This window comes from Ictalurus punctatus, chromosome 9 (genome assembly GCF_001660625.3).
Source record: "Ictalurus punctatus breed USDA103 chromosome 9, Coco_2.0, whole genome shotgun sequence".
NCBI lineage: Eukaryota > Metazoa > Chordata > Actinopteri > Siluriformes > Ictaluridae > Ictalurus > Ictalurus punctatus.
In genome coordinates, this window is record NC_030424.2 from 12,788,206 (window position 1) to 12,811,790 (window position 23,585).

A 23,585-nucleotide genomic window follows, 5' to 3' on the forward strand; every position below is an offset into this window, starting at 1 on the left:
ATACAAAATGCAATTTTTATGATTTGCTCTTTTTATTTATTTATTTATCTATCTATCTATCTATCTATCTATTTATTTATTTATTTATTTGAAGTGATTAACCTTTCACAGATTCTGCATGGCGTATGTAAACGTATGACCTCAACTGTACCACCTTGTTAATTATTATTATATTTTTTTTACAATTATTTTCAAAACTCTGTTTGTTGCTTGTTCTCTTTATTGACGTGTCAACTTTCCACTTTTGCAGTGTTTAGATGATTTCTCCATCTCTAATGTTTGTTTGTTTCCATATGCAAAGGTTCCAAATTTGCATAAAAACAGCTTCCTGGAAACCTCACTATCGACTCTATATGCTGCAGTGGTGGCTTGGCAGTTACGGCTTTGGGTTGCTTGATCGGAAGGTCGGGGTTTCAAGCCCTAGCGCCTCCAAGCTGCCACAGTTGGGCCCTTGAGCAAGGCCCTTAACCCTCTCTGCTCCAGGGGCGCTGTATCATGGCTGACCCCGCGCTCTGACCCCAACCTCCTAACATGCTGGGGTATGCGAAGAAAAGAATTTCACTGTGCTGTATGTGATCAATAAAGACTCATTATCATCATATGGAATAAGCCATTGTTACTCCAACTGAAGTGGAACAGGACTGTGACCAAATGTTTTTTTTATAGACTAATGAATGAAGTTGTGGCCAATGGAGCACACTTGCTTTCTGCAGACTTTATGCACTATATTCAACAAAACAGAATTCAATTGTATGGGTTTATTTATTTATTATACTTTATTTCTTTTAGGTGAATTTGGAGCAGTTTCTTTATGCCCAAATGTGCCTGTTTTAAGTCAAACTGAAAAGCTTGTCTCAGATCAGTACAGAGCTGTAACATGGTGACTCAATGTCTTTTAGAGATCTGTCACTGTGGGACTGAGATGGGAAACACTCTTATCTGAGTGGGAGTGTAGATTCTGAACTCAGTAGGAGACTGGCTTGAACACTAGGCCAGCTAAGGGTTAGTCAAGCCAGTGTTTGATATTTTGATTCAGGCTCAGATTGGAGATATTCTATCTGTTGTTCAAGGCACTTTGAACTTTTCTGCTTCTGTGTTTTCTCAGGCAGCAAAACTGAAGCTGATCATTTTTTGTTTTGTTTTTTTCTGTTCCGCTTAAGTCTGATCTGAAAATGCTGCTGCACTTGGTCAGGGTTTCACCATTCGTTATAATTTATTTATTATTTTAGTGCACTCCCGTGTTCTGACACACCTGTTGTAAGCTCATAATGAGCTTGTTGGCTGGTTAATGTGTTGTGACAGGTGTACTGGGAGCAGAAAAAAAAAAAAAGAAGAAGAAGAAAAATGTCTGCAATTGCTTGAAGTTTTTTTTTTTTTTTTTCTTTTCTTTTCTTTTTTTTTTTTTTTAAGAGGACAGACATTTGAATGATGACTCAGTGGATATGTAGTTTTGAAAAATTCCACTGTGTATTGTAGTTTGCGTCTGACACGGATAGGTTATGTGACCAAAAAATAAAGAAGAAACAAAGTCTTTATTTTTCATTTTGAGTACTATGCAGAGTACAGAGTATGCAGAGACTGGTCTCACTGCAGTGAATACAAAGTGCTTTATCTAGCACACAGAAATGTGTATAGTGCCATTTTCAGTTATAAAAGGGTAGCAGCATCGACGACAAGAGTTGAATGAATGTTTTCATCAATTAAATCCAACACGACAACAATACTCGAAGTGTACAGCTATTTTTGGCCTGTGTCTAGAAAAGAGAGAGAGTGCCAAAACTGCAGTGTAATGGATGGTTTTAACCTTTTGATATCCATCCGAACATGCATACATACGAAAACTTTAGTTTCTTTGTCTGTCCAAACAGCACAAGAGGTGTCCTCTGGGTTTATATATACACAATGACCTCCACTATTATTGGCACCCTTGGTAAATATGTGCAAAAAAAAAAAAAGCTATTGCAAACACAACACAGATTTATAAAAAAATATATATATTTGTTAAATGTATGTGCAACAATTATTAGCCCCCTTTTAGTAAGTACTTTGTGCTACCTCCTTTAGCCATGATAACAGCTCTGAGTCTTCTTCTATGATGCCTGATGAGTTTGGAGAATACATGGCAAGGGATCTGAGACCTTTCCTCCATACAGAGGGCACTGTATATCCTCTGTGCTTATGTTTAGATATATATGTTTAGGGCAGTGGTAGCTCAGTGTTTAAGATGTTGGACTACTGATGGAAAGGTTGTGAGTTCAACCGTGTCAAACTTCCACTGCTGGGCCCTTGAGCAAGGCCGTTAACCCTCAACTGCTCAGTTGTATAAACAAGATAAATGTAAGTCAATCTGTATAGGGGCATCTGCCAAATGCCATAAATGTACATATGTCTAGTTATAACACTGAAGTATGTGTTACATTCCCAACGGCTTGAATGACTATTTTATTCGAAAAAAAGCCCATCCCCATCACTCTTTTCCCCACCTTCTCTTTATCGATAGACTAACTTTTTTTCGCCACAGCCAAGCTTGAATATATTGTGCCACTTGTTCCATTAAGGTTTTCTTATTGCCATTTGTAAACTCTGCATAAAACACGGGATGGAAAACTAGATAATGACAATGAGAGATGGGTCAGAAAAACAAATGCAGAGACGGGCAGGTAGACAGACGGACCGACAGAACTGGAACATGTATTGTCCCTGCTATAGTGAACCTGAAGTTTGCTGAAGATGCCTGACTGCTGTCATCATATAACAGAACCTGTGACTTCATCCAATTACAGATGAGTGTGTGTCTCAGTGGAAGGTGCACATTGTGCAGAGCAGACTTCTGGGTAAAAAGTCATACCCCACAAGTGTGAGTAGTAGTGGGATGTAGTGAGCTGTACAAGCTACAAGGAAATCTAGCCTCAGAGAGGAATATTGACAGCATGACTCAGCAATACAGCACGATTACACCACTCTTATGCTCTGTCCTGAGTTATTGCTTTTCTCTTCCTCAAATGGATCTCCCTGAGGATGGCTTCTGTTTATAGAAATGCTGAGGGATTTCGAGATAATGGCTCAATGGCATGGCTGTTTGTTTTAAATACGAATCTCCAGGTGCAGTGCGGACAGGTGTAGTGCGCACGTTACTCACAATGCTGCCCCTCCCCCATAGCTGAGGTGAAATTTTAATCAGTTGTGCCGTTAGTGTTCTGTGTCCATGTGATGGTGAATGAAGCTTAGAGAACAATGACTATTTCTTTGTGCAAACGTGAACCCAACAAATGAACTCAAACCACTCTAAGGTGACCCACAAGCTCGTCATTTATTTTGTAGTCCACTTGATTTGTATATTATGAAAACAAAGTCGTCTTCACATTTTACTTCACAGGTAAAAAAAAAATAAAGCTTGAGAGCTGCTTCACGTACATAGCTCCAGTTTTTTGTCACATACCATAAAAACAACTCGAATAAAGCTCCTGAGTGTCGCAACAGGATCGCAACAACCCCATCAGCCAGAGATCATGAGTTTGAATCCAGATGATGCCACAGCCATCCATGACCGGGAGTCTAAGAAAACGACATTAGCCATGCTCTCAGGGATGGTGTTTTGACATACTTTTTTCCCCCTATGAATCACGGTGACAGTCATGAGCATCTGTGAGCTCATGTTGCATGAGCAGCAGTTTGGCTGGCTCCCCATGCCTTGGAGGAAGTAGTTGATTGTCTTCGCCCTCCCTGGTTGGTAGCGGTTGTGTGATGGGGAGGGCTGCCTGATGAATGGGAATTGTGCATAATTAAATTTGGGAGAAAATCGGGCTAAATAATAATTTAAAAAAACAAAACAAAAAAAGATCCCACAACAAGGTCAGCAGTGTTGGGTAGCAACATGACAGATAAGCTAATAGAGTGTAAGACTATAAGCAATAACTAGGAACAATAATTACTGTATAATACTGTTAGTATACAGAGTATACAGTATGTGTATGAAATATGTAGTGTATGCATGTATTTTGTCTACCACAACCACTCACCTTAGCCACTACTACGGTTACTGGCATGATGTTAATTTTATTCTGATGGTTCAACATGAAAAATACTTCTGGTATTTCACTTCAAATCAGGTTTGCCTGCTTTGTTTTTCAGCCAAACGATACATCATATAAAGCGTCCATGTTGAACGACACTATTCGTTCTGTACAGGATTTCACAGAGGTTTATTTTTTTTTTTGTGTGTGTGAATGTTGCTACCAAAAATGCTTGTTTTTTTTTCACCCCCACCCCCCCCTTGTACCTTTTAGCTGTACTCATGTTCGACGCATGTGAATCGAAGAGGGCTTTGGCGGAACACACGTTGTGATGAAGTCACACGGCGCATTTTGATGACATCACACGACGTGTCTTGGCCTCCAAAAATTTGCGAACTCCTCTGAATATTGTGGAGTTTACTTGATTTTGCGTTAATTTCTGCGATCTCAAAAATTCCGAAATCCTGGAGGCACTGAGGTTTCAGCGTTACACACATACACTATTAAATTATAGTAAAGGAGTTGTGGTGTGAACAGGTGCTCTGAGATCTCATCAGTGAAGAAAGAGAACCGAGTCCCCTTTTGTGTCCACTTGTATTGTGAACACTAAAAGCACTGATGCCATTTGCAGCTAGTTCACTTAATTAGACTGAGTATGGTTCTTTTAAAAAAGACCTATATGTGAAATAGACCTATATGTGAAAACGCCCTTAATATGATTGTAAAAAGTCTATCCTTAGGGCTGTGCTGTATGTATGATAGTGTGATTTGTGTACATATGACAGTATGAGTGAGCCGGTAGTCGTAGCCTAGGAAGTACATCTATCTACCCTCACATGATTAAACACGGATACATTTCCAACTCCCAGCTGAATACTGAGATAACATAAGGATATCCTGTGATGTCCAAGATTTAATTAAGTTAGTTTATGACATTGCTCCCACAGGAGTCAGGAATATGTCATTTTAAACCATTAAAATATATACGCAGAAAACCTTTATTTTAATAGGAACATTGCTCAATGATGACTGATCAATTCTCTTTGCTGAAGTATGCGAGGGAGTCGCTCTTTCCAACCCCCCCCGAGTCATAAACTGATTAACTCTTCATGATTCGGTCATTTCAGTGTAGGATCTCTATTTACATTGGCATATTATCAATATTTTTTTAATGGTATGTACTAGGGGTGAAACGTTGCTGATACGTGTTTCAGGTATCCATCTGGAATAAAATTTGTGCCAAAATTATTTAACATAACTTTTCAAGAAACGAACAAAAATCTACACTGAGAAAGATGGGAAAAAAAACACACCAAAAACTGAAAACGATGAACTCGATGGCAAAAATGTAACCTGGTCTTCAAATAAACAGCATTTTTTATTAGTTTTTTTTTTTTAGGCTTCCTTCTCACTAATCATGGTTTATGAATGCACTTTTCAAAGATTTCGTCTACACTCCGCAAGTTTTCATTCGCCATTCTGGCACAAACCTCTCGTGTGGGCAGGCTTAACTGCGATTTACTCTTATTGGCTAGTGAGATTTGGATCTACAGCTCGGGTGTCCAGCTGAGGTGGAGGATTAATTAATTACGGACTAATATACTGACTAAGTAAGTAATTTCCACTACAAAGTACAAACACTATAATTGTAACGCATCAGGAACACACTCTTAAATTCACGACACTGAAGTCTCTACTTCCTGGCCAGGGAGCTGTCAATCCAAATCTCACTAGCCAATGAGAGTAAAGTGCTGTTAAGCCCCACCCACACAAGATTTGAGCCAGAATGGCGAATTTAAAGTTGCAGAGCGTAGATAAAAATGTTTAAAGTGGAAATGAAAACTCTGGCAGCACGTTCATAAACCATAATTAGTGAAAACGCTTAACAAACCCCAAAAACAACAATGTTTAAAACAACGGTCAACAAAGAACGCTGTTTATTTGAAGACCATGTTACATTTTTGCCAGTTTGCAGTTTGAGTGTTTTCTTCTTTCTCATTGAATATTTTTGTTCGTTTTTTGAAAATTTACATTCAATACTTTTGCCACAAGTTGAATTCCATACTGATACCATGCTCATTTACTCATCTCATAAAAATGCTCTGATACCAGCATCCAATACCATGTGGTGATAGATGACGTAAGCCTGGTGTTACGCTAAAGAACAGATGACACGAAATGATGCTATCTGGACATATTTCACAATTATTGATGGTAATCTAAGCAAAGCAGACTACAAACTGTACTATACAAAAATATCAAGAGGCGGTACTAATAGTACCCTGCTAAACCTGATCACATATCTTTTTAAAATTTAGCATAATGAGCAGCACATGGCAGGAACCAATAGCTATGTTTCCATCCAAGTTGTGAATAAATTGGAATCTCATAAAATATGTTTCCATCCCATGTGTTCAAGAGAACAAAATCGCCGTTTCTGGGGAAACTGGTGCATCTTGTTCTATGCCATTTTTACATTTCTGAGCCAATTATCCAATCACATGATTTGGTGATGCAAAGTCACATGACTTTTTTGATGCGCATTGTACTTCATGCGCACGTTGTCTTATCAAATAAAAATAATTATCCCCAGTTGATTTTTGAGATTTTATTCACATCTGGTGTTTCCATCCAGCATTTTGTATGCGCTATCCCAAATTTTGCATAACAATATGAGGATGGAATCATAGCTATTGCTGCAGCAAGTATTAACTGGATAAGAAAAAATGTCTACACATTCGTCTGTGTCAGTGGAAATAACTACGATTAAGGCTAGGTCAGTGCAAAATAACAATTCTTACACAAGATATTGTTCTTGACAATCAGCCACTTTTGACCCTTGATAACAGGGGACTCCAGTGCAGTGAAAGCAACGAAACATACAGCTGTACAGAAACATTTTTCCAAAGGGTAAAATCCCCTCTCCGCTGAAGCGCTGCTTGATCAAAGCGAACTAATGTAGGTAGTTAATGCTTTAAAAAAAAAAAAAAAAAAATTTAAAATCAACTAGCTAACAAGCATAGTAGCATGTGTGGACCTGAACGTGTGTGCTTTTTATGGCCCATATTTAAACGGGAGAAAACGAAACGGTGAAAATTAACACGTTCTTCGATGCCCCTAAGTGTTTAATAGTAAGCGAATTCCTCATTGTGTTATCGATACCAGCAAATACCAAAATATTTACTTGTACTCATATGTGGTTGATGGAAAATGGTATTGATGTGTCCCTTGTATATACCATATAGCAACTGTCGTGTTTGTTCATACACGTAGTAAAATAGCTTACATTTGTGGTTGAGGTTGACACAACTGGGACATCAGTATCAGTTTCAATTTGTATAGTCATTTGCTCAGCTATTTATTTAACAGCCAGACATGTTGTCATATGTCCTAGCAGTCAAAACTACATTGTTCTACAAGGGTCAAGATTTTAGTTCTGTATGATTAGCTAAGCTAGCTACTGTAGGTAGGCCTGGTTTGAAGCCTCTGAGCATATTTTGTCACAACACTGAACTCCCACAATCAGTATTTTTTATAGAGCTACCGAGAAAGTATGTTTTAAATCTTGCTGAGTTAAGTTCAGTGGACGACTTTTTAAGGGACTGTCGAAGAAATGCAGATACAGCAGAAGATAAAACTAGCGGTCAATTCTTTCGAGTTGTAATGCTAATTCCCGACTTGCTGCCTAGCTTAACTGAAATGAGAGAACTGTTTTCAGTGCTCAGCAGTTTACTGTCACAGATGAGCAGGTAAGGTTTAACTTCATTTCAACAAAGAAGCAAAATGCAAAAATGCTTCCCAGAAGGGAGGGAGAGGGAGAGAGAGAGGGAGGAAGATTATGTTTCCAGTCCAAACAGAGCCACTGTAGACAGTGTAAGCTTGGAGGGCTATTGTAATAACATTAGGTACGAGGAAGTGTCTTGATCTGAAGTTTCCAACTGTGAATGTTGCACCATGTGGATAATTTTGAAGTTCATACCTAGGGACTCACTCTAAGATTGCTAGGCATTGTTGTTATTGTATTTACTTTTTATATATAGAAATGGCCCTGAGGCCCTTGCCAGTAGCCAGTACAGGTTTTATTCTGAGTGTATTCACGCTAAGTTTGGAAGCTGATGAGTCATAGTCCAGAAGCAGATGTTTGGAAGGTAGCAGCTCTTCACACTTTTCTGCTTTCTGTTTCACACCTCCTCATGCGTCTCTCCTTTTCAGAGTGCAGCAGTGACATGGCATCTTTTCTTCCGTGAAGAAAAGAAGCTGTTAAATCCGAATGTGGTGGCACTGAGGTTTGCAGTGACTGTGTGGTCCTCTTTATTTTGTAATATGGACATCATGGAGAATGCCTGGAGTCTTGATGCCGAAAAGCCTCCTGGTTTGCAGTGGCGCATTCTAACCTTTTGCAGTTAGAATAGTAATTTTCACATTGGCATTACATTGATGCTGGGGCTACGAATTTGCTTAATATTTTTTCGTCAGCTTAGTGTTATGATTTTGTGCCAAATACTTTCAGAAGAATCTGAACAAACAGATGAAAACACAGATCTGTTGGAGTATGGCCTGGACACCCGTTTTTCCTCTTTTGTTTTGGGTATGTCTTTGCTGTTTCCCAACTCTGGGTCAGCTACAAAATGACAGCACGCCACTGCCTCATTTCCTGCCTCATTATGTCCTCTCTTTGCAGAGACAATGGCTCAAAGAGAAAGAAGAAACGTGACTGACACTGATCCTTCCAAACTCCACTTTAGCCTAGACTAATGTATTATTCATCAGAGGCCAGTAATTGCTGTCTGTGTGCCCGTCTTTCAGGGTGGTAGAGTAGGGGTAAGTAACTGAGCCCTGTAAATAGCTGTCAAGCTCTGTTTCACAGTCAATAAAGGTGTTACTCACTGTGGGCTAGTTTGAATTATTATAGTATATCATTCAAAAATACTTTAGCATGTTAGTATGGGTGGGTGACAAAAATAATCATTATATTATAATAATTCTTGGCACGGACATTGTGTGTTGCTAAATGTTTGCAATGGACAAAAATCACCTTTTGAAACATTTCAAGCTAACTTTTAAAATTCCACTGACACCACATAGTTCAGTGATTTTTTTATAGCGGTTTGTACAAAAGCTGTATAACAAGAACATGGAAAAAAAATTCAAACATTTGTTTCAAATGTCATAATGTTTATAGTGATGTCAAATTTCATTACAGCTACTTGTTACTATGCAATATTAATTTAACAGTATGCCTCGGTGGGTTCTTGGGCCAAATGCACTGTAAAGAAAACTTTTTAAACTTCAAATGATTTCAAGTTAATTACAGTCCGCTCCAAAACTATTGGAAGGCCAAGTCATTCGTTTGTACTGTGCACCACAGACATTTGGGTTTAAGATCAAAAGATGGATGTGAGACGAGAGGTTAGGATTTCAGCTTTTATTTCCTGGTTTTTACATCTAGATGTGTTTAACATTAAACATAGAACCTTCTGTATCAGACCTTCTGACTTTTAGGCGAGCAAAAGTACAGGAACAGATAAGTCTTAATGTATGTAACACTTTATATTTTGTTGCATATCCATTGCTTGCAATAATTGCATCAAGGCTGTGACTCATTGACATCAGCAAATTATTGGTTTCTTCTTTTGTGAGGCTTTTCCAGGCTTTTAATGCAGCCTCGTTCAGATGTTTGTTTTTTTGGGGGGGTGGGGGGGTTTCTCCCTTCAGTCTTCTCTTCAGGAGGTGAAATGCATGCTCAAATGGGTTAAGGTCTGGTAATTGATTTGGCCAGTCTAAAACCTTGCACCTCCTCCCTCCATTGTTGAGTTGCCAGTGTGATGAAGTTCCTCCCAATGAATTTGGATGCATTTAGATATATTGCCAGACAAAATGTTCCTGTAATCTTCTGAATTCATTCTGCTGCTACCATCATGAGTTCCATTCCAAGTAAGAACTTTAAGTAAAAAATAAATAAATAAATAAATTATATATATATATATATATATATATATATATATATATATATATATATATATATATATATATATATATATATATATAACCGAACAGAGAAATGTTTGTGATTTAAATAAAAAAAAAAATAATAAAAAAAATAAATAAAAAAACAGGAAATCAATCTAGCTCTAACTGGAAAAGGCCAAACTGGACCACTGTCTTACAACAGATACTAAAACTGTCAACTGTAAGAGAAATCTAGACTAACTTACTGTAACACTCTTACAGTAACTGCTTCATTTAAAAAAAGTGCACTTGCCGTTAATTAAGCACTACCTCGGACTGTTAGAGCGGACAATGTATAAGATCCTTCTGTCTGCATATTTATGTATTTGATTGAGTACTTGTTAAAATTTTCTCTGTTTTATTGCCAATAGTGTTATAATGTATTTAACAATAAATTGTAATCAAATGTAAAAAAGTGTTCAGAAAGGAAAAGACCCTGGTCACAGTTTGTTCTTAGGTTTTTTTCTCCAGTGGTCCCATTTGTTTAATAATGTGTCGATTTTTTCTGATGATATGATGTGCTTGAGAATTGTTCCAAAAGTCGGGACAGTCAGGAAGACATTGAGTATGAGTAACTGTTTAGCTGATGACCACAACAGCAGACATCACACATACAAGCACGTCCTGTAAACCCTGCAGGTGTTCATTATAATCCACACCGACACGCACATATAGCCTGCAGTGCACTCTTATGACATGTTTAGGCTTGTGCATTCCACACATTACCAGAGACAAACGAGAGAAAAGTGGGCTAATTGCTAACAAGACCAGAGAATCTCCAAATGTAGTTGGGGGAATTAACTAATCTCTTGTTTGCCTTTTTGCATGTTCTCTCATGTTAACATGGGCAAGAGGATGTAGATAGGGAAAGGACAAGAGGAAGTTCTGGGATTTTGGACATGTTTGAATTGCCATTTGTCTGCTATCAGGATCTCACACAGAGTGGAAATAAAGGGATTGAAATAATAAGCAGATCCAATGTGCCTGGTTTAACACAATAGGAGTGAGAGGAAAGAATCCCAAAACAAGGAGACGACAGGAAGCGAGACAGAAAAGCCGTTTGTTAGAGAAAGCACTTAATCTGTTTCAGTGAGAGCTGGCCAAATTTTTGATTGCATTATTTCAGCTTTTGCACTACTCGGATGCTTTAAGCTGGCTTTTGTGCTGGACGATATTTTGCTGTCGCAGGCACAATCATGCATTGTAAAGGATAACTTTTGCGGTCATGAGTTGAGGTCAGTAGTCTTAGAACATCTAATGAGACAAAAACACCGGCAGCTGATTTAGTGCCACCGAGACCAAAGACAGTCGAGGACAAAGTTCTGGCGGTATCAGAAAATTTTGCTTCAAATCTTAAGTTGTTATGACACTCATCTAAAATCCACCAATAGGAGGACAGCATATGATTACACAAAATTCACAGAACAGCTACAAACACGGCATTGGTGAGAAGTAATAATCGTAAAAGACCTCTGGAATCGCACAGTATAAAACCAGCTTTAGTGTTGTCCCTCAGATAATTATTATCATGTGCTGTGTTAAATGGGATCATATTATAATAGGTTGCGAAGGTCTTCCCTTCACTCGGTTTACTGCAGATTGTGTTACAGCTCATGTTTTCTCTTCTCCTCACTTTTTTCAGCTCACGTTGAGAATGAGGAGCAGTACACCCAAGCTCTGGAGAAGTTCGGTGAGAACTGCGTGTACCGGGATGACCCTGACCTTGGCTCAGCCTTCCTCAAGTTCTCCGTATTTACCAAGGAGCTCACCGCCCTCTTCAAGAATCTGGTGAGTGCTGTTCATATGTCTGAATGGAGTTGGTAAAAAAAAAAAAAAAAAAAAAAGTCTTAGCAAGTAAAAATATCTTAAATATAATCACACTTACCTAGTATTTCTTATTATAAGATTATAATAAACCATATATAAACCACATATTATTGAAATGTTTTAACTAATTTTCTTGTTCTATTGGGAAATACTGTTGCTGCTTTTCAGAAATAAATAGCGATCTGCCAATAGAACGAGACTATTTCAAGCATTTAATTAGTAACAAAAAAAATCCAAAGGCTAAAAATAGGTTTAATCATGTATTAATAATGTATTTGCTTTACTGTAGTCTTATAGTAGGAAATGCTAGTTAAATTGGACTATATTTAAGATAGTTTCATTTGCTAAAATAGTCTTGGAACTAGTAATGGATGTGAGCGTTTATTTCTGGTTAATATGTCACGTGTGCTTGGCAATGTGACCGTCATTTGTGGCTTTATGGCAGGAACTCAGTCTCAGAACACGAACTCAGTCTGCCCGGGCATTTTTGTGAGCCGCTGAAGGGCTATCTTCGAGGTTCCACTTCATAGTGGAACCATCGTGGTGGAAGGATTAGCTGCTCAGCAGTATGATACTGAACGTTGCCCAGGGTGCGCCATCAGGGCTCCTTCCATTCACACACCCATTCATACAATACGGGCACTTTGGACATGCCAATCCGCCTACCATGCATGTCTTTGGACTGGGGGAGGAAACCCCCGCAGCACAGGGAGAACATGCAAACTCCGCACACACAGAGCCGCGGGAATCGAACCCCCAACCCTGGAGGTGTGAGGCGAACGTGCTATCCACTTATCCAGAAGGGCTATAATCCAAGGCTCTTATACTCTACAGTCATCAGTCAGTTTATAGTTTTTATTCCATAGTGGCTAGTTCATTCATACCACAGTTTCATTTCTGTAGGAATAAAGAGTAAATCCTATGGGTTTATTTTCCAGAAAAAACTATTTTGTAGAATTGCATGGCGAAACAATTTTGTAGAATTGCATGGCAAGTTGCATCACAATTTAGAAAAAAAGCTGCAGCAAAATCAAGCATTTTTAGCTGCAACGATCACAATATAACTGTATGGACTGATTTTCACTAAGAATGTACATGTTCTCAGTGTCCCACCTCCACTGTTTACTCTCTATCAATTCATTTTTTCCTCCAAGAGTTTTCTTGGTTGCTACAGCGGGTGATATATTTCTGCATTTGGAGTCCGTCATTTAACACTGGACGCGTTTCCAAAGCATTTTTAGACACATCACACAAAGCACGCATCCATTTGAGCCACGATCCCGAAGAGTTCTGTGAAGCGTGTAAAATGTGAGCTCATGTGCCCTGTTGCATTTGTTTGACAGCCTGTCTCTAGCCCACAAGTCCACAGTGTGTTTGCACAATAATTATACTTATGGTTAAGCAGAATAAACATAGCAGTATTGTAAATACAGCTGACTTAACATCGACTATCCCCATCTCTCATGTTTTATGGACACGGTTATCATTTGGATTAGTTTCAATTAGTTTCCTTAATAAAAATTTTTAAAAAATGAAGCGTGAGGATGCGTGTGACGTGGATTAGATGGAAGGTCTATTCAGCGATCAGCCGTAACATTAATACCACTGACTGGTGAAGTGAATAGCATTGATTATCTCATTACAGTGGCACCTGTCGCGGGGCGGGATATATTAGACAGCAAGTGAGCAGTCAGTTCTCGACGTTGATGATGTGTTGGAAGCAGGAAAAATGGGCAATTGTAAGGATCTGAGCGTTTTTGACAAGCCCCAAATTGTGATGGCTAGACGACTGGGTCAGAAATGGCAGCTCTTGTGGGGTGTTCCCAATAACTACCAAAAGTGGTCCAAGGAAAGACATCCAGTGAGATGGCACACCCCTTCATGGTAACGGTATTCCCTAATGGCAGTGGAGTTTTTCAGCAGGATTATGCGCCCTGCCACAAAAATTGCTCAGGGATGGTTTGAGGAACATGACATGTTCAAGATGTTGACTTGGCTTCCAAAGTCAATCCCGATCGAGCATCTGTGGGATGTGCTGGACAAACAGGTCCGATCCTTGGAGGCCCCACCTCGCAATTTACAGACCTTAAAGGATCTGCTGCTAACATCTTGGTGCCAGATACCACAGCACACCTTCAGAGGTCTTGTGGAGTTCATGCCTCGACAGGTTAGAGCTGTTTTGGTGGCGCAATGGAGAACACAATATTAGGCAGGTGATTTTTAATGTTATGGCTGATCGGTGTATATGCTTACAGAACACATCTGGCGGGCTTTAATGAGTTTCTGAGCTCGCCAAGCAGTTGTACCGGCACCAAATTTGTATTCAGGATGGATTCTTTTCAAATGCTAATGAGAATCCTAATGTAATGAAAGCAATCCTAATGTTAGAGGTTTCTCTGCCACTGCACGCGATAATAATCTCCATTGCAGCAGAAAATTCTAGGGAAAATCTTGTTTAATGATTGTTCTTGCTCCAGTTTCAGAACATGAATAACATCATCACGTTTCCTCTGGACAGTCTTCTGAAGGGCGATCTGAAAGGGGTGAAGGGGGTAAGTACATCAGTTTAGGTTTCTTTGCTGCATTTTGTGGTGTTGAGGCTTTTTCACCTGTGTCATTACAACCTTCAGTTAAACTTTAGTTGGCCTCAGGTATAGCAGTAAACACAATAGTAAGCTGTAATCGAGGGCGAATCTAATAAACATACCTCGGTAATCTGAGTAAACAGTCGAAATTGCACATGTAATTTGCTTACAATAAACAATAAATGTTAAACTTAGGATGTTTTATGTAATTATATGGTGTGTTGGATGGTGGCAACAAAGCGTTTGAGAACAAAGCAGTGCAGTAGACTGCCGTGGAGACCAGAGAGAGACTGCAAGTCTGTTATACGGTTAAGGAATGCATAAATTCACATCTAAAGTATAGGTTTAAGACTCCACAGTCAACACTTTCCCCCTGCATAAAGTCTAAAACAGAGCAGCTTTCTTATTACTCTCTTTTCATGTGGGTAGCTGAGAGTTTTCCAGTCTGTGCTCTTCAGCTTATTAAATGGAGAGCAAAGGATTTCATAATAGTAATTGACACAATTAGTGAAGACAGGGGGGGGATCCTCCCCCCTCGCCCCAAGTTAAATACATCTGATCGAGTCAGTTGTGAGTGACATGCTGAATTTGTGTGCGAGAGAGCAGATGGACAGATGGGTTTGATTATGGCATATTAAAATCCGTCTTGACCTCGTGACCCTCCCCAGCACCATGTGACCGCGATTCGTTAGCTCCTACATGAAGCATGACGCGATTTGCTCCTAATGAGACCGCTTCTCATTGCTTCTGTCTCGTCTCCCTGGAGACTCCCTGCTTTTTCGCCCTCCCTCTCTCATTCTCTCTCTCTCTCTCTCTCTCTCTCTCCCTCTCTCTCTCTCTCTCTCTCTCTCTCTCTCTCTCTCTCTCTCTCTCTGTTTCCCGTGGTGAAGGGGCCCAGAGCTGAGGAGAGTGAAACGCTCTCATGGAGATGCTCTTTCATGAATGTGTAACTGAAGTTGTTAGGCACTCCTAGCTAGGCTATAATTGGGATAAAGTCCAGACTTAACACACTGGGACCCTTCTACTCTCTGCTTTATAACAAAAAAAAAATCCCTCTCTCATCTTCAAGAGCACTTATAGACCTTTTCACCGATCTGTCAGCTAGAAAGCACTAATTTAGATACTGTTTTTAGCAACCTGAGCCCCATCAAACTTCATGAAGTTTAAATGAATACTCCCGGAGTTTCCAACCTAATCTACATTTACATTTGTAGCTTACAGTATGTGCAAAATTGAGAATATAATGGAAAAATCTGGTTTGAAAAAAACCTTTACTCATTTTTCAGTCAAAGGTATTTGTAAATGAAGTTTTAAATCTGTAGAATTGGTCCAGATGGGATTAGTCTTTCATGTGGAAGAACTTGTGGTTAAGTTGTGAACGTAAACATGGAAACACACAAATACTTCCGTTTTCATCTGATGCTGCATGACTGAGGTGAACCCAAGTTGCTTTTTACTGTATTGCTCCAGTGTTCGAATGCTGGCCCGAACTACAGCCTTAGTAAGTAAGTTCAGAGCAAACACATTTTCTTTTCTTTTCCAAGTACAGGGAAATGTGTCAAAAATGACTGTGTTGCTATACCACATATGTGACAGATAAATCAAGATAATACTAGAGTATTCCTTTAACATGATGAAACAATGGCAAAAGCTGAGATGTTATGAGCGGATCAATACCCACATTAGTATAGTTTGATCAAATTGTTACTTTAATCTCATGTTAAGACATGCCTACTAATTTTACCAGATGACTTTGAGGCCCGAGTCTGTTCTGTATTTACTAGGCTTTATGGATAGTTTGTACTTAACCAGGCTTTACCGATTGTTTATATACAACCAGGCTTTACAAAGTGTTTGGATTTAATTAGGGATGCACCGAAATAAAAATTCTTGGCCGAAGCCGAATTTAATGAAAACCTTGGCTGAAGGCTGAAAACCGAACACGTTTTTTTTTTTTTTTTTTTCCCATTTATTTTGCCATTTTTTTTCACCATTGCATAAATTAAATTGTCAAAATGTGCTTTTTACTATTTTGCCTTGCTTTTCAAATAAAAAAAATCATTTACAAAAACTACAATTAAATAATATTTATTTAACACTGAACTTTTTTTTTTTTTCATTCCAGCAGACGTGGGCTACCAACAAGACACAATATAACTTTAAATAAATAAATGAGTAAAATAAAAATATTTTCATGTGGTCATCTTTGAGCCCCCCTTGAATAGCGTAGGTTAAGCCTATAACTGACTGCTGAAAGAATGAGAACACTCCGAAGCCTACAACAAAAAAGAGCATTAAAAAGAGCATTGACGAGTGCAAAAAATGGTTCTATTCTACTCGTGGAGTATTATAGTAGATATAGTATAGTTAGATACATTGTTAATGTTATGTTCCTTGATAGATTTAGTTAGTTTAAACTATAGATTAGTTCATTTAGTCCTTGCTGGTTTTCCGCTCCCAGTCCATAGTACTAGTTCATGTTTCTTGTTTTGTGTTTTGACCCTGTTTTCTGTGACTGTGACTTTGATTCCTGCTTTGCCCCGTTTATGCCTGTTTGCCGATAACCCGATAACCCTTTGCCTGTCTTGACTACGTTTTTTGGATTACGATTTGTCTGCCTGCCCTTAAATAAATACGTCTTTACCTGCTTCCGTACTCTACTCCCTTACGTCTCGCGACGTGACAGAAACATGCTCCGGAACAGAAACAAAACAAACCCACGTGTCCACAGTAAACATCCGGAGAGCACGTAGCTCGTGCATGCGTGCACCCTCATCGAGGTCGTGACATTCGTGCGTCTCACTCTGGTTGCTAGGCTATTTTCTCGCGTCATCAGACACGTCATTGTTCGGTCAAATTTATTCGGCCTTTTCACTTATTCGGCCGAACACCGAAAGCGCCTTTTTTTTTTTCTTTTCCTATTTTTGGCCGAATAATTTCGGTTGTTGAACATTCGGTGCATCCCTATATTTAATGAAGCTTGACGCAGTGTTTGTATTTTACTAAGCTTTATTTAGTGTCGGTATTTTAACCAAACTATAGAGTGTTCGTAGTTAACCGGGCTTTACAGAGTTTTTGTGTTGAATTGGACTTTGTGTTTATATTGAGCTGTTTATTTTTTTTACAGAGTCTTTGTATTTTAAATTGGCTTTAGAGTGTTTTTATTTATTTATTTATTTTATTTGGCTGTACAGAGTGTTTGTATTTAGCTGGCCCGTAAAGAGTGTTTTATTTAACTGGTTTTTAGAGTGTTTATATTTAAAGGTGCTTTTATAGAGAGTTTATATTTAAAGGAGCTTTACTGAGTGTTCATATTTAATGGCGCTTTTATTTAGTGTTTATATTTAAAGGAGCTTTACAGCGTGTTTGTAATACAACCAGGCTTTACATGTTAATATTCCCTGAAGGCATGCTGATTTTAGTCTAGCTCAGATGGAGATATGCACTAATGGATTGAGGTTATAGGACTCTAGATGTGAGCTGTCAAATGAGCCATTAACCCAAGTCTGTGCCTTTCATGCTCCAGTCACTACAGCCAAAGGGTAAACCTGAAGCTAAATGCAGCTCAAACACAACCCTCTGTGAAGCAGTTTACATTTCTTGATGAAAGTACATGAACATGTAGATAAAAACATTGAAATACATTTTTATATGTATTTGGTGTACAACCCCAATTCCAAAAAAGTTGGGATGCTGTGTAAAATGTAAATAAAACAATGCAATGATTTGCAAATCTCATAAACCCATATGTTATTCACAATGGGGCGGTTGTGGCTCAGTTGGTAGAGCGGGTTGTCCACTAATTGTATGGTTAGCGGTTCGATTCCTGGCCCATATGACTCCACATTCCAAAGTGTCCTTGGGCAAGACACTGAACCCCAAGTTGCTTCCGATGGCAAGTTAGCGCCTTGCATGGCAGCTCTGCTACTATTGGTGTGTGTGTGTGTGAATGGGTGAATGAGAAAATGTATAAAATGTTTAAACTGAAGAAATGTACCATTTTAAGGGAAAAATAAGGTAATTTTGAATTTGATGGCCTCAACACATCTGAAAAAAGTTGGGTCGGGAGCAACAAAAGGCTGGAAAAGCAAGTGTTCCTAAAACGAAACAGCTGGAGGTTAATTGGCAACAGGTCAGTAACATGATTGGGTATAAAAAGAGTATCTTACAGAGGCAGAGTCTTTCAGATGTAAAGATGGGCAGAGGTTCACCAATCTGTGAAAAACTGCATCTACAATTTATGGAACGATTTCAGAATAATGTCCCTCAACGTAAAATTGCGAAGACTCTGAATAGCTATTTAACCTCCAGTTGTTTCTTTTTAATAACACTTTCTTTTCCAGCCTTTTGTTGCCCCCGTCCCAACTTTTTTGAGACGTGTTGCGGCCATCAAATTCAAATTGACTTTTTTTTTTCTTAAAATGGTATTTCCCCAGTTGAAGCATTTGATATGTTCTATTGTGAATGATCTATGGGTTTATGAGATTTGCAAATCAATGCATTGTTTTTATTGACATTTTACACAACGTCCCAACTTTTTTCGAATTGGGGTTGTATATGTGGCATAGTGCTTGTTGCTAGGAAAGAAAGGTGTGTTTTCTGTCCTCAGCCAGCTGGTGTGGGAACTTCTGAGTAATGCTGGAGCAGCAGTGTGGTCCTTGCAAAGCTTGATGTCATACCCAAATCACTAAATCCTATCATCCCACTGTCTGTCCCCAGAGACCTCTATTGTCACACATTTGTGTATGTGGTTAATCCTGTGCTTTGCGTCCAGTCATGCAGACATTACTAGAAAACCATTTGAGCGCTTCCATTCTTGGATGCTCTCCGATGGCGATCTACTGCTACATGAAGCCTCTCTGTTGAGACTCGCTGACTCGTGAAGCTCACCCATGCAGGCATTACCAAGCCTCCCTTGTTTCTGCAGTCCTGGAGTTCCCACAGAGCTCCTATGATAACTCTGTGACTCACATCATGAGAATCTTATCAGTGTCCTTGTGGTTCGCACGGATTATCTAAACAGCGTAGTAGCCATACAACCTTTATACAATTTTCATATGCTTCAGTAACTAATATTCCACTCCAGAATTATGTGCACCCTTAATGAGATTGAGCAGAAATGAAGAACACATGAAATATTTTGAGATTTTTGAGTACATCTTTTATTACACAGTGCCCATTCTTTCGGCAAACACTCCCCCACGTTCTAGCGCATTAATATTTGGTGCCGAGAGCAAATTGGATAATGGTCCAGATGTTCAATATAGCTCAAAGTGTTCATACAATTTATGTTTCATTATATGACCGAATAAGGAGAGCAAGAACGGGCTCTCCAAGGAAAACACATGCCACAACAACTGTAAAAAATTCAATTATATCTTATATACTGTATAAAGTAATTACTATATAGTCATCTGAGATCAAACGGAATCTTCAGTGACTTTTTTAGCGGTTCTCGGTGTGCTCTCTCTGCACTTCTGCTATGGAGAGCATGTTTTTGTTCTCTTAATTGCGTCATATACAGAAATGTATTATATGCCTGTACACTATCGGTTATATTGAACATCTGGATTATCATGCTTATATAATGTCGAATCAGTGTACACGTCGTACAGTGTTTATTTAATGCTATTCGGTCAGTAACCACACCCTTCTGGGCACTGTGTGAAGTCCCTTAACACCTTAACTAAAACTGGGCAGCTTGGTCAGATTTTTATAGAGCAATAAAAAAAATAAATAAATAAAAAGCATATTTTGTTAGAATCATTTCCAGTATTTCCACTTGGAGCAATATTATTAGCGGGTCCAAGTGCTTTCTTTATAACCGTGAAGTAATGGTGTATGTCCATTAAATTGTGCAGTACGTCAAACATCCTGCCCAGTTTATTGTAGTCTACTAGTGCATTGCTGCCTATTTTTGCTATTTTTCCTTATTTCTACGTCACACTATACGTCAGTATAAGGGTCGCAGGGTTTTATACCAGTGTAAACCTGTTTAATGTTAATTCCGTGTTTCTGTTTTGTGCCTTGCAGGATCTGAAAAAGCCGTTTGATAAGGCCTGGAAGGACTATGAGACCAAAGTGTAAGCCATTTAAACTTTCTGCTTCTGAGTGAGAACTGGAAGTGTATAAACACTGTTTTTAAAAAAAAAAAAAAAAAAAAAAAAAGAACAAGAAAAAAAGCAGTAAATGTGTTCATACTGCACATTTTCATGTTGAAGTTAATTATGGCAATAAACCTCATGTTCTCTAAATAATAACATCTTACAGCAATCCTAAGATTAACTCATGAAAGGAAGCACAATGTGACAATTACAGTGTCGGCTTTCCTTTGTGCGGGCGTCATTTTAATGAACGCCGAACCACACTTTACTTCCTTAAAGCCATACTCCAGCACTTTAGATAATTTAATTGTTCATCTCATCACCTCATCTCCTCTTCTCCTATTGACTATCACGCTAATTGTGTTTTATTGTTTCCTTCCTTCAATGTATGAGATTTATGATAGCTTTTATATATTTTCCAAGCAGCAAAGGACATTCTTTACTGAAAGGGTAATACTTTTTCCCTATACCATGCCATTTAAGTAAAGACAGGGTTGCTGTTTATGTGCCATTCAGTTCGAGCTCATTACCGTTTCCCGTCATCAGTCACTTCATTTTGCTTCTGAGAGTTCTGAGAGTGCTTCACGAGATTTCCCCCTCCTGGTCCTATCAGCTCTCATTGTCCTTGGGGTTTCTCGAAAATTCCTTAATTTGATCGTTATTGGCTTTCTAGATTTCGGTGGACGAAATAATGGAGTTTAAATGCTCCTCGGTGTGCTGCTGATTTGCAAGCACACTCTCCTCGGCATCAGCGCTACAGTTTGACTCGGCTCTGATCCCCGAGCTGTAGGAGAGCTGCCGGCTGACAGCGCAGGTGTCTGTTCAGCACTGTTAAAGGTTTGGAGTAGTAGAGTATTGTGAGTAGATGTCCGACTAAGGAATACCAGAGTCGTAAGTGTGCCCATGCATATGAGCACTGTAGCACAGAGTGAGGGGAGACGTTTGAAAGAAAGCAAGCCTGAATAACATGATGACCGAAACGATTAACAGATGTTCCAGAAAGGATGAATTAATTGATTAAAGAAGCAGAAACTGTTTATATAAATGTCCCTGTTAGGGCTGCAACTAACATTTATTTTGATGATGTTTTTATTTTTCTAATTAATCAGTTAGTTAATTATTTTAGAAATATACTAATGCCAATTAATTCATTTTTTCCCTAAAATACTTTTCAGAATTTCACTCAACTAATACTATTACACAGCTCTTAAGTAGGCTTAATTCAATAACAGGATAAGAACTGCAGTACTTATTACTGACAATATGTCATGACTGTATCAAGTGCTTTTATCAACCACTTTTTTCAAATCAGACCTTTTTTCCAGACCTTTTTGCTACAGTGTTTCAGTGTGACCAGTGGTCACAGGCACTGGGAGGCCTGATTTTTCTTCAGTTCTGACCTGTTAAATTCAAAATAAAGGCCAATATACACTGGCTTTTTTGGTAATTGAAGCACATGAACGCTAAATTCATTTTGCTTGATGTTTGCGCAAGGGGAATCAGTCAGAATGGGCTCGACTTTGCTTTGAACAAGACTCTTGCCTGGGATCAAGGAATTGACTCCCAACACCTTCAATGTTCACTGAAAACAGGATGGTGACATGACACGCAATATACAGTCAGACCCATGCGTATTTGGACAATTTTTGCCTCTGTACACAACCACAATGGAAGCAATTAAGATGTGCATGAAATGTAGACTTTCAGCTTTAATACAAGGGGTTTAACAAAAAATATTGCATTGAATGTTTAGGAGTTACAGCCATTTGAGGTCCCTTCATTTTCACAGGCTCAAAAGTAATTGGACAAACACAATCGTAAATATTATGATTATTTTTCATACTTGGATGAAAATCCTTTGCAGTCAATGACTGTCTGAAATCTGTAACCCATGGACATCATCTCCAACCCATGGATTCCTTCATAAATGTAAATACGGACGGTTTACCTCAAGATTCGCCTCGATCGCTTCATTTCAAATCCATTGTGGTGGTGTGCAGAGGCAAAATTGCGAAAATTGTGTCACTGTCCAAACACTTATGGACCTGGCTGTATATTTTAAAATATATGCTGTATACGTACACATTAAGAAAATAGTGATGTAGCATTTAATGCTGTATTGCTACTTTATAAGGTAATTGATTGAAATAGCGGCAATACTTGTGGTGTGAAGTGGCATAGTGCAATCAGTGTGCTTCATATCATAGACCAACTAATCAATAATAAAATTCGATGCCAACTACTTTTAGCAAGTTTTTATTGATTTTGTCAAGTAGTTTCTGGAGGATGGTCATTGTGCTTTCAGTGCTTTCAGTGAGCCCTTCTTGTCTTAAGAGCCACTGCATCTGGTAGGAAATTGCTTTTCTGTTGGCAGTGTGTCTATAAACCTGAGGTTACTAAACAGTTGACATTTCCAGCTGTTTTTAGAAGTGATTTGGGAGCATGTGTGTGGTCGGCTGTTCTCAACTTTACAATCTGGCTGTAGTCTGCTTACTTTGCTAAAGATACTACAGTGCCAACACATGCTATCACACCACTCTATAAACCGATCCACTCTTTTGTCATTTGCTATTTCCATTCCCTATATATCTTTTTTTTCCCCCTTTATCAGTTTGGCTTTGGGTTTTGTCAACGTTGTTGACAAATTGATGAAAACCCGCTGGGCTTTACACTCGCAGGCAGAGGATCCAGAGGTGGCCATCTTGAGTCTGATTTATGATGGATGTTAATGGTTACAATTAATGGCTTTCTACTTTTTTCTGTCTGTCAACAAATGTTTCCCTCTTTGTTCGGTTTAATATAGCACAACAAATGGAAAATATGCAAGGATAGTGCATTTATGGGTCATCTGCGATGTCAGTTTAAATACATAACCTCGTCTTTGTGCTTGAAGTTTACACCATGTTGGAAAACCGGGTGAAAATGGCAATACTATTACAGCAAGTAATAAATAAAGGTTCTTTGTCATTGAAACAAAACCTGATCTGAGAATCCAGTGTTGCTGTGTCAGATTTTTGTATATAGAAAAGAATACCTTGGATGGAAAA

General features: G+C 38.7%; 1 protein-coding gene across 5 annotated transcripts in view; it reads left to right on the plus strand.

Annotated features, from left to right (window-relative positions):
- asap2a (ArfGAP with SH3 domain, ankyrin repeat and PH domain 2a) overlaps window positions 1–23,585 on the plus strand; it is an 89,240-nt gene that overhangs the window by 40,136 nt on the left and 25,519 nt on the right. For all 5 annotated transcript variants that reach the window (XM_017476887.3, XM_017476886.3, XM_053682570.1 and 2 more), the window contains exons 3-5: window positions 11,665–11,810; window positions 14,327–14,401; window positions 20,468–20,517. In XM_017476887.3, the coding sequence (XP_017332376.1) occupies window positions 11,665–11,810; window positions 14,327–14,401; window positions 20,468–20,517 (271 nt within the window). The remainder of the gene's footprint in view (window positions 1–11,664; window positions 11,811–14,326; window positions 14,402–20,467; window positions 20,518–23,585) is intronic.